Below are 10,560 nucleotides of genomic sequence, written 5' to 3'. Positions count from 1 at the left end.
AGGACACCCAAACCCTAGAAAAAAACGACGTCGGTCTCCTACCCCCTCCCGCCGCGCCCCTACCCTTGAAGCGTTGCCGAGGCCACCCCAAACCCGGAATAAGCTAGGTCTACGTTTGCACTAATATATCCACCTGTTGTCATGTTTGTGTAATAATTGCCATGTTGTAATATTTGCAGAAACAATGGAGCACGGACAAGACGAGCAAGCAGAAGAGGTGTTGGGGGACATAATCTTAGTCGGAGGTGATATCTTGTCGTATCTTAACGACAATGATGGTCTGGAAGAACAGGGTGAAGAAGCAGGCTACGGTGATCGAAGAGTGGAGGAGGAAAGACATGATTATGATGGCTCCGGTGACCCAATGCTGGTGCAAGAAGGAGCCCGTGGTGACGGCTCCGGTGACCGAACAGAGTCCGGCCAGGTAAATATATTAGTTAAGCCTGTGCTGACTAGCTAATTGATGCATTCATTGTTTTGGTATGTACACATAATAATTAACACTCGTCTTTCTTCTTTTTTCTAGCCCTCTGAATCGAGCACAACTGCGGTAAAGAGACGAGGCCCGAAGAGAAAGTTGCGCTCGGATGAAAGGTTTGAGATCACAGCAATCGCGCGCGACGGCCAACCGATTGAACCCATCGGACAAAGGATGCATTTGCTGCTCAGTGCGGGGTTCTAGTTAGGGACAAGATCCCGATCAGCATCCACCAATGGTATAAGCCTAAGAAGGAAGACCCTGAGGTGTCTTATGTCAATGATATGCAGAAAGATGATCTTTGGACTGAGCTGAAGGCAAATTTCACCCTACCGCCAGAGGAGGATCCGGAGAAGCCAGTTAAAGAGCAGTTAATCAAGTCTCATGCTCTTAAGAAGATGGCAGACCTATTCAGGAGGTGGAAGAATGAGCTGAAAACGTTTGTCGACAAAGAAGAGACACCAGAATTCATCGGCCGGTATGAGAAGGTCAGAGATCACTGGCCCGCATTTGTGGCCCACAAGACATCGGAAAAGAGTAAGAAGATGTCAGCGACAAACAAGAAGAATGCTGCGAAGAAGAAGCTTCACCATCGCACGGGGTCAGGTGGCTACCTCAAAGCCCGACCTAAGTGGGCCAAGGCTGAGAATGATCTGCTTGAAAAAGGGATCGAACCACAGACAATGAACTGGACAGACCGTTGCCGGACTTGGTTCTTCGGGGCTAGTGGAACCTTGGACCCTGTATCAGGGAGGTGCGTTTGGACGAACGAGCTTTTGAGAATACTAGTCAAGAAGATTCAGCAATATATCGATGCAGCGCAGGAAGGGACGTTCGTTCCAAACAGAGAGAACGACGAGCTCACAATGGCCCTCGGGAATCCTGAGCACCCTGGACGGACACGAGGCATGCCAGGCTCCGTTCCGTGGAAGGCTGGTTTTCCGGACGCGGGCGGTTACAAAAGCCAGGAGAGGAGGAAAAAAGTGGAGCAGATCCAAATTCAGAAGCTGCACGAAAGGGTTCAAGCGCTAGAGGAACGAGACGGCAATCGACATGCCGAAACTGCCCCCGAAGCTACACCGCCATCTCAGCGGAGAAGCAGCGTGGCTTCCACCGAGCTGCTTCAGCTGGAGCATGCGGCTCCTGCTAGCTACCCCGTGGATGCTATCACGGAGTCTCAACATTGCCACCTTATGGCGGAATGGCAGAACTTCAAAGTCAAGGCGGCTGTTGGCTCTGTTTTACCTCCTGAACCCGGCGCAACCTACCACTGCCGGCCGATTCAAGAAGGATGTGCTAGGGTGATGGTGGATGAAATAACGGAGGGATTTGAGGAGCTCCAGCTTGACCACCCTACCGGTGAAGGGGAGACTCGGCTGGGTTCTGCTCTGAAGACTCCATGCCTATGGCGGAAGGAGCTCATCAAGCTTCCGAACTGGACGGCTCCGGCGAGTAAGGGCACTCCGCCTCCTCCTCCGGCGAGTGATCAGGGCACTCAGCCTCCTTCTCCGGCGCGTGGCGGCACTCCGCCTCCTTCTCCGCCTGCGCCGACGCGCCAGAGCAGCCAACCTCCTCCTTCTCCGCCTCGTCAGCAAGGGCGGAAGAGACCCGCCGCCGCTGCGGCTGCTCCGGCGCGTCGTAGTCCTTCTCCTCCACCTCGTAAGCAAGGAAAGAAGACAGCCACTCCGACTGCTCTGCCGGCGTCTAGCAGTACAGCTGCCAGAGGCGGGAGGCAATACAGATTCGGTCCTTCTCTGAAGACTCCAGAGAAGTTACCATACGAGAGGACCGAGCAGGAAACCAGGAAGATCGTGCGAGCCGAAGTGACAAACTTCTTTGAAGGGGTGAAAGCAAAGAAACATCCACCTCCGGAGGAGAAGGTAGATCCAGTGAAAGCAAAGCGCACTCTGGCTACCCTGACAAAACCACCAAAGTCTCCGCCGAGAGGCAACTATGACGCATTCTTGCAAAGACATATGCCGAAGCGGAGCGGTCGGGAAGTACTGTCAGTGATCAAAGGTTAAAAGAACGACGAGCTGGGAAAAAAATTGCCCAGCTCGGCGAACAAGCGAACCAATCGTGCCCCCCGCTCAAGGTGTCAAAAGACATCGTCGCTAATGATCCGAGGATGGTGCCCGGTTATAGCAATCTTGGAGATTACCTGCCCGACGATGTACATTATGAAATCATGGAGGTGGACGAACACAAATACCATTACGGGAAGCCTCTCGTCAAAGATGAAAGATCTCTAACAACGATGATGCGAAGATTACATGATTGGTACATGAAAACCTGCAGAGAGTCTGATGGGACGAGTACTTTGACGCTGAGAGTTAAACCGGAGCATGACCTCGTTGGAATTGAATTGCTGAATGTTTCATTTGAGGATTTCTTCCAGTTTTACAATCAAAAGGCCCTCGATAAAACAACGATCACTTGCTACTGTCTGTAAGTAGTACTACTTCTGTCATTAAGTCTCTCTATATAGGTCAACTCTTTCATTGCATGTATTTATAATTATCCTCACTATATTATGCAGATTGAAGATCGCCGAATTGAAGAAAAGACAAATCGGTGATATTGGGTTCATTAACACAAATCTCATAGATGCATATACGGTTGAAAAACATCCCAAAGAAGCCGAGGCCAACTTGCTACAATCGTTGGTATTAAATCAAAACAAAGATATAATACTCTTTCCTTACAACTTCAAGTGAGTGTTACTGTCTTGTGCATATTCGGTTTCCCTTATTAGTCCAGGTTATGGTAATGTAATTGATGACTTATGCATGCGTGCGCAGCTTCCACTATATTCTCCTAGAGATTAAGCTTGAGCAGGGAGTAGTAACCGTCGTAGACTCGAGACGAAAAGATCCCTAGGACTATGCGAACATGACTCAAATGCTCGAGAAGTAAGTTAAATCGATCATTATCCACCATATCAGCAACTTTGTTCATTTCCTGATATCAAGTAATTGTTTTCTTTGTCTGGCAGGGTTTGGAGAAAATTCACCACAAAAGCACCGGGACTGCCGAAGAAGCTGCAATTTAAACACCCGAAAGTAAGTACTATAGTAGCATGTTCCGCGCATCTCCTAGTGATTCAAGTGCTAGTTTCATCAATACCATTTAGCATGCTTGCTTATCAGTTTGATTGACCTCTGTTTCTTGTAAAGTGGTTGTGGCAGGAACCCGAGAATAATTATTGTGGATACTACGTTTGCGAGTCCATCCGCTACACGACCTGTGAGCGGGGCTACACTGAAGAACAATATGAAGTGCGTAAGCAATAATATTCACAATTTTATTTTATTACCATCATTTGTGTTGAGTTTCATTTATTCATATATATATGTATTGACCCCCTTCTTCAAATTAGATGTTTCGGAAGCGGGATGAACTCCTAGCACCAGATCGTACGCGAGGAATTCAAGAGGAATTGGCGGCATTCTTCCTTGACCACGTGATCGCTGAAAACGGAGAATACTATGTGGACCCTGTGTTCCTATAATTTAATTAGGAGATTGTATTGTAAGAGATAATTATTGTATATATGTAGCCGGTAGTGTCGGATAGATATACGAGAACTTGTTGTTCGACCAATCTCTCGGAGAAGGAGAGGTGGTCGATATCACTTCTCTCTGTATGCATATGTTCATGACGATCTTCTGTTTCCTTCATTTGATTACTAGCTAGCGTGTCTAGTCCTCTCCATATGTATATAGTACGTAGCGTCGACCAAGCACGAAGATAAGAGAGGACACTTCTCTCTATTAATTAGCTAGCTAACACAATATATGAAACACCTAAATTAACCCCCCAAAACCCCTAAACCACCCCCTTTCAAAAAAAACAAAAACCTCAGCTCCTGCCAGCTGCTGACGCGTGGATGCCTATTGGTCCCGGTTGGTGACACCAACCGGGACAAAAGGCCCTGCATATTGGTCCCGGTTGGTGACACCAACCGGGACAAAAGGCCCTGCCTATTGGTCCCGGTTGGTGGCACCAACCGGGACCAAAGGCCCCCCTGCCTAGGCTGGCAGCAGCAGCCACGTGGAGGACCTTCTGTCCCGGTTCATGTAAGAACCGGGACTAAAGGGTTAGGGATTTAGTAACGACCCCTCAGTCCCGGTTCGAAAACCGGGACAAAAGGCCCTTACAAACCGGAGTAAAAGCCCCTTTTCCTACTAGTGTATCGCATAGCCATCTAACCACATGTTGGTTCCCCCGATTCTAGTTCTTTAAAGGACCTTTGGGTCTTAGCACAACGACTTCTCGATCGTCTACTACAATATAGTTTGTACGGCTCCGATGAAGGAGCGGCGATGACGCGCGCATTCGGATCACTCCAGTACTTGTAGTCGTCTCTAAAAACTAAAACTTGTCATCCAAATAAAAAGTTGTCATCTTTGATAACTAAACTTGCCATCAAAAAACGTCAAGGTGGAATTGCTTCGTGCCACACGTGCGACGCTTATCCGTTTCATTTTTATTACCTATAGTATTAGTGACATGATTGATGAATAGATTGTAAGTTTTTTTGAAAAAAGAAAGAAGTAAAGTAATGTGCAACAATCTGGACGCGACACGACTTAGCAGTAGGAGTAGGCGAGCGGGCCCATTTAAATTACGCAGTACGGTGGTGACGGTGACGTGAACGGCCGAGAGAGAGATTCCAAGCCAGGCGTAGGGCCGGACGCGCCAGCTAACGACAAACCAGCTTCGAATTGACGGCTGATATTTCTCCGAGGAGAAGAGGACACCCCACACGTAGACGTAGTAGGTCGGCAGAAAGCGCAGCCAATCGGCCATGCACAGCTGACTGAATCATTAGTGGGTGGTACGTACGCTTTCCCTTTGCCGGCGCATGATAAAAGGAGAAGTTTCTTTCGCTTATTCTGGAATCCAGACACCAAAGCACCATCAATGGCGATGGCGTCCAACCGCCTCCTTCCGCTCGCGCTGCTGCTCCTCCTGCTCGCCGTGGCACACGCCGACACCCCACGGCTGGAGCCCACCGTCCGGCTGCCGTCGCAGCGCATGGCGGCCGGGCAGGGGGACGATGGCTCCGTCGGGACCAGGTGGGCCGTCCTCGTCGCCGGCTCCAACGGCTACCAGAACTACCGCCACCAGGTGCGCACGCTCTATCATGGATTCTACTCTTTGCTTGTTGGCGTCTCCTCCCGCGATCCTCCAACCTTTTTCTTGATGGGAAAGTAGTGGCTGAACCAGGGGGCGCTGCACCCGGCCGCTTGTCTATCCATGCTTGTTCAAGAGCTAGCTAGGAGATGGATGAGCCAGTTTTGGGTTTGGAGCTACGGAGGGTTAGAGTTAGTACGCCGTTTTGTCTCGGTGTAGCAGTCTAGGTAGCCAGTAAGTTGTCACTGGACTTGAACTGAAAGAACCCCACGGTCCCGCTACTATGAAATACGCTCGTTAAGGTCACTGAATATGACTCACGATTGTATGGTCACCAGTCCATTATAGAGCGTCATATTTCGCCTACCTGGCACTCTGTTGACCGACCAAACATTCCACGTGGCAAGCAATACTGCCTTGTCAGCTGGCAGCTCTCTCGCTAGTTTCTACTCATGCAGGCCCCACCTGTCTGTGGGTAGAAGAAATAGATGAATGGAGCTAAAGAAACCGGGATCGTTTTGTTATTAAGTTATACAGAATTGGCCAAGTGTTCAAACATTATCATTACGGGTTAACCATTGAATGGAAGGAAGGTGTGCCCAAGTCCCAAATAATCGTGCATTTTTTAAATATCAATCTCGCGTACATACAATTTGCACAAATTACATCGCTGGAGAATCAGTCCGCCATGTGTCGGTGCTTTCTCTAACATCAGTACTGTGCGCCCATGAGCCGAGTGCGGGCCTCGATTACTGTTCACATAGGCCCGGGGGGACCCTCTTGGGGACCAAACAAGGCCATGGCCCGTCCTTTTTTCTGGACTTTCTTTGAGAATTTGATCTGGATTCGGCCCAATAACAAAAGATGGCCCACTAAGTCGGCTATTTGCCCACCCTTGGTCCATTCTTGGTTTGTTTCATGCTCCGCCACTGCATAGACCTGCAGTCCCGGGCGACCTGGCATATATCTCGACCAGCACACAAACAGACGGTCTAGATAGAAGGTACAATGCATGGCCATAAGAATATGTTGGAAAAAAAGTTTCGTTTGGTGTTGCTGCGTGTTCTAGATTTTTTTCCTCGTGGTCCGTTGGGTTGATGACAATGAAGTATTGTGTTTAATTTGTGGACCGAAACTTTGCACTTTGCAGGCAGATATTTGCCACGCCTACCAGATCTTAAAGAAGGGTGGTCTCAAGGATGAGAACATCATCGTCTTCATGTACGACGATATTGCACACAACCTAGAGAACCCAAGGCCGGGCGTCATCATCAACCACCCCCAAGGTGGAGATGTCTATGCTGGGGTCCCTAAGGTAATCATGCATGGGTCTTCAAGGAAAACTTTCCAGTAATTATTGTTGATGTAGTGGATGTCTAAAATCTAAGATCAATATGGATTACCTTAGTGGATGTACAAACTGTTTGTTGGTTGCAGAAAAATGTGAATATGATATTCTAGAAATTACACAATTGTTTTTTCAATGGCAGTTTGTACCTCATTCAAAATCATTGAATGCCAAAATTTTGACCAGTCTTTATTCCATTTTCCAATTGGTCTTGGATGTCAAATTTCTATGTGATAATGTCAACATCCTGATGGAATGAACCAACATATTCCTATGATCATGCATCCCTATCCGGTATCCACAATTTTCTGTTTGTTTGACTGAAACTCCATTGTAGGATTACACTGGGAAGGAGGTTAATGTCAAGAACTTGTTTGCTGTCCTACTCGGTGATAAAACTGCTGTGAGTGGTGGGAGCGGCAAAGTCTTGGACAGCGGCCCTAATGATCACATTTTTGTGTTTTACAGTGACCATGGGGGTCCTGGAGTCATTGGTCAGTATTCAGAACCTGCCATTCTTTTATTGTCTTCTTTCGAGAATTTTAGTATCTAAAACGAGTCAGAACAGATATTTCATATAAATGCAGACGTACATACAAATTTAGACATGCACCTTATTAGTGTCATGGTTTTTCTGTTCTGGTAAAACTTTCAGGGATGCCTACCAATCCATATGTTTACGGTGACGATCTTGTAGATGTCCTAAAGAAAAAGCACGCTGCTGGAACCTACAAAAGCCTGGTACCCATCGTCCTTTCTTTATTTTTGCTCGGCATGGTTTGCTGCTTGAAGCAATGGCTTGACTCTTATTTTGTAGGTATTTTACCTTGAAGCCTGTGAAGCCGGGAGCGTCTTCGAGGGGCTTCTGCCGAATGACATCGGTGTCTACGCGACCACCGCGTCGAATGCAGAGGAGAGCAGTTGGGGAACATATTGCCCCGGCGAGTACCCCAGCCCTCCACCGGAATATGACACCTGCTTGGGCGACCTTTACAGCATTTCTTGGATGGAAGACAGGTATCCCGCTTTGTTCTACCATGTTTTAAGTTGACGTATAAATGTATTGTCTAGTCTCTTCCAATAGATTAGTCTTTTGGTTGCATTGGCTAGAGCATGCACTTCTACATGTTATCTGAGTTAAGAGGTCTTGAGTTTAAGACCCGACTAGCGCAACTAAATTGCAACCCACTTTCGGTCCACGTTTAGACCTGACTAGAACATGCCCTTCTACATTTTCCATTTATTCACATGCCACTTTCGGTCCACGTTTAGACCTGACTAGAACATGCACTTCTACATTTTCCGTACAGTCAATTCGAACACACATGTGGCACTCATGTCAGTTGGTACTTTCGGGTACCGTACAGGTGTGTTGTTTCAAAATGATTAACTAGTAACTAGTACGAGCACTTATCAAACTGCACTAGAATAAATCACCTACATGTTCTCATGTTGGCTGCCGTTGTAGTAGTTGTAGCATTCACCATTTTATAGTTGAACCGTGAGTCAAACCTTGGGTCATTTGTTTAAAACGAACTAGGTTTTTCGTTTTGGTTCATAGTCGTGGTCAAATAACGTGCAACATTCAATGTTGACAGTGATGTGCACAACCTGAGAACTGAATCTCTGAAGCAGCAATATGACTTGGTAAGTGCTTAAAACTCCAATTTATTTATTTTAGCTTATTAATCTTGGAGGAATTCTTTCCTAACATAACTAGTTAATGGTTTGAGCAGGTCAAGAAGAGAACAGCAGCTCAGAACTCATACAGCTATGGTTCCCATGTGATGCAATACGGTTCTTTGGACCTGAATGCTCAACAACTCTTCTTGTACATCGGCTCAAATCCTGCTAACAAGAACACTACATTTGTTGAAGATAACTCACTGCCGTCCTTCTCAAGAGCTGTTAATCAGAGGGATGCTGATCTTGTTTACTTCTGGCACAAGGTACGGTTTATAATTATTTCATGAGAAATATTGCATGTTGATTGGTTGTCACGTCATCGCTAGATCATTGCCATACTTTACCCACAAAAACAGAATATGCATAAATAATCTCAGTACAAAAAAGATGGATAAACTAACTGATTGATTCCTTTTCTTCTACATGTAGTACCGGAAATTGGCTGAGAGTTCCCCTGAGAAAAACGATGCCCGGAAGCAATTGCTCGAAATGATGAGTCATAGATCGCATATCGACAATAGCGTCGAGCTGATTGGAAACCTTCTGTTTGGTTCTGCGGATGGTCCAATGGTTCTAAAGACTGTTCGCCCAGCCGGTGAGCCTCTTGTTGATGACTGGAGTTGTCTCAAGTCTACGGTAAGGCTCTATTTGACTTTGCTTGGTCTTACTTATGCTTTTGTTGTCTTTTGCTATTGCCTATTGGTTATGAGTTATTTCTTAATTGTCTGGACTACTGGGACAAAATTCTGTAGATAAAATTGTTGTTATTAGTTGACTGACAAATACTGTAGAATATATCGCAATAGTACTGGAAGAATGGGATATATATTCAGGACTAATATTGTCCTGAATATATCGCAATATTATTGAGGATCGATAATTTCTGGATTGAAACTAGGATGATGTACCTAGTTTCTTCACTTCGACATATTGCCAGCTCTCCCTTGACTGCATATTATACATACAGGCGTCATATGGCATAAAATTAATGCGGTTAGAGCATGTAATTTCTTCTGCCCCTGCCATGCATGACTAATATTGTGTCCTCCCTTTCTTCAGGTGCGTGCTTTTGAATCACAATGTGGCTCGCTGGCGCAGTATGGAATGAAGCACATGCGGTCCTTTGCAAACATCTGCAATGCCGGCGTCCTTCCTGAAGCGATGGTGAAGGTCGCTGCTCAGGCATGCAAGAGCATCCCAACCAACCCCTGGAGTGCCACACACAAGGGTTTTAGTGCTTAAACCATAGGTGAAGCAACCTAGTCACAATTTCAGCTATTGCACCATACACCAAAGTTTCTTCCCATTCACATAGGGCTAGTACTTCGTAGTGATTGAACGAACCTTAATTAGATGAAGAGGAATTATGCCATTATTTCAGCTATTCCACCACACCAAATTACCTTCGTTGTGCCAGCTTATAATGTACATATACGATAGTAGAAAGGTGATTTCCTGTGATTGCTGTACATACTCATGATAGTTTGTGATCAGATGTGTAGCTCGCGATTCCATATATGAAGAATGCATGCATTGCTATTTCTACTAACTGAGTAATCTCATACTATGAGCTGCTATTTTCCTGTCCATTTTAAATCCTGCAGCTACTGCTTGACCTTCTTGTTCAGATGGAACAACATCATTTTGACATCCATGGATAGCATGCATGACATTCTGATTCATGTGTTTTGCTGTAACATGCATTTCTTATTTTCTGGTTGTGAAGTAGGGAGTATGGTACAACTATTATTAATGCATGCTGCTATAGTGTTATTAATGCATGCTGCTATCGCTGTCGGATGTGGGCTAATTCACACACAGATGAGTGTTGCACCGACTGTTACACGTACGTGTGAACATCACTTTTTAATGTTTCAGAATTCTTTTCTTTTTTCTTTGGCAAAAATGT

The 10,560-nt window shown here is 46.1% G+C and overlaps 1 protein-coding gene across 1 annotated transcript; it reads left to right on the top strand.

The window, feature by feature from the left end:
- The first annotated feature begins 5,303 nt into the window (after positions 1–5,303).
- On the top strand, positions 5,304–10,196 carry LOC123081003 (vacuolar-processing enzyme). The gene is made up of 9 exons (XM_044503964.1): positions 5,304–5,611; positions 6,768–6,932; positions 7,303–7,459; positions 7,621–7,706; positions 7,783–7,982; positions 8,564–8,612; positions 8,702–8,914; positions 9,081–9,287; positions 9,711–10,196. The coding sequence occupies exons 1-9, from the start codon at positions 5,405–5,407 to the stop codon at positions 9,891–9,893; spliced, it is 1,467 nt and encodes a 488-aa protein (XP_044359899.1). The 5' UTR covers positions 5,304–5,404; the 3' UTR covers positions 9,894–10,196.
- Positions 10,197–10,560: the final 364 nt, after the last annotated feature.

Source organism: Triticum aestivum, chromosome 3D (genome assembly GCF_018294505.1).
Source record: "Triticum aestivum cultivar Chinese Spring chromosome 3D, IWGSC CS RefSeq v2.1, whole genome shotgun sequence".
Taxonomy (NCBI): domain Eukaryota; kingdom Viridiplantae; phylum Streptophyta; class Magnoliopsida; order Poales; family Poaceae; genus Triticum; species Triticum aestivum.
The sequence above is the reverse complement of the archived record's forward strand: the minus strand, read 5'-3'. Positions and strand labels throughout refer to the sequence as shown.

Coding starts and splice junctions, on each gene's coding strand:
- LOC123081003 (XM_044503964.1), top strand. CDS start 5,405: ATGGCGATGGCGTCCAACCGCCTCCTTCCGCTCGCGCTGCTGCTCCTC. Junction 5,612..6,767: donor ACCAGAACTACCGCCACCAG/GTGCGCACGCTC, acceptor TGCACTTTGCAG/GCAGATATTTGCCACGCCTA. Junction 8,915..9,080: donor TTGTTTACTTCTGGCACAAG/GTACGGTTTATA, acceptor TTCTACATGTAG/TACCGGAAATTGGCTGAGAG.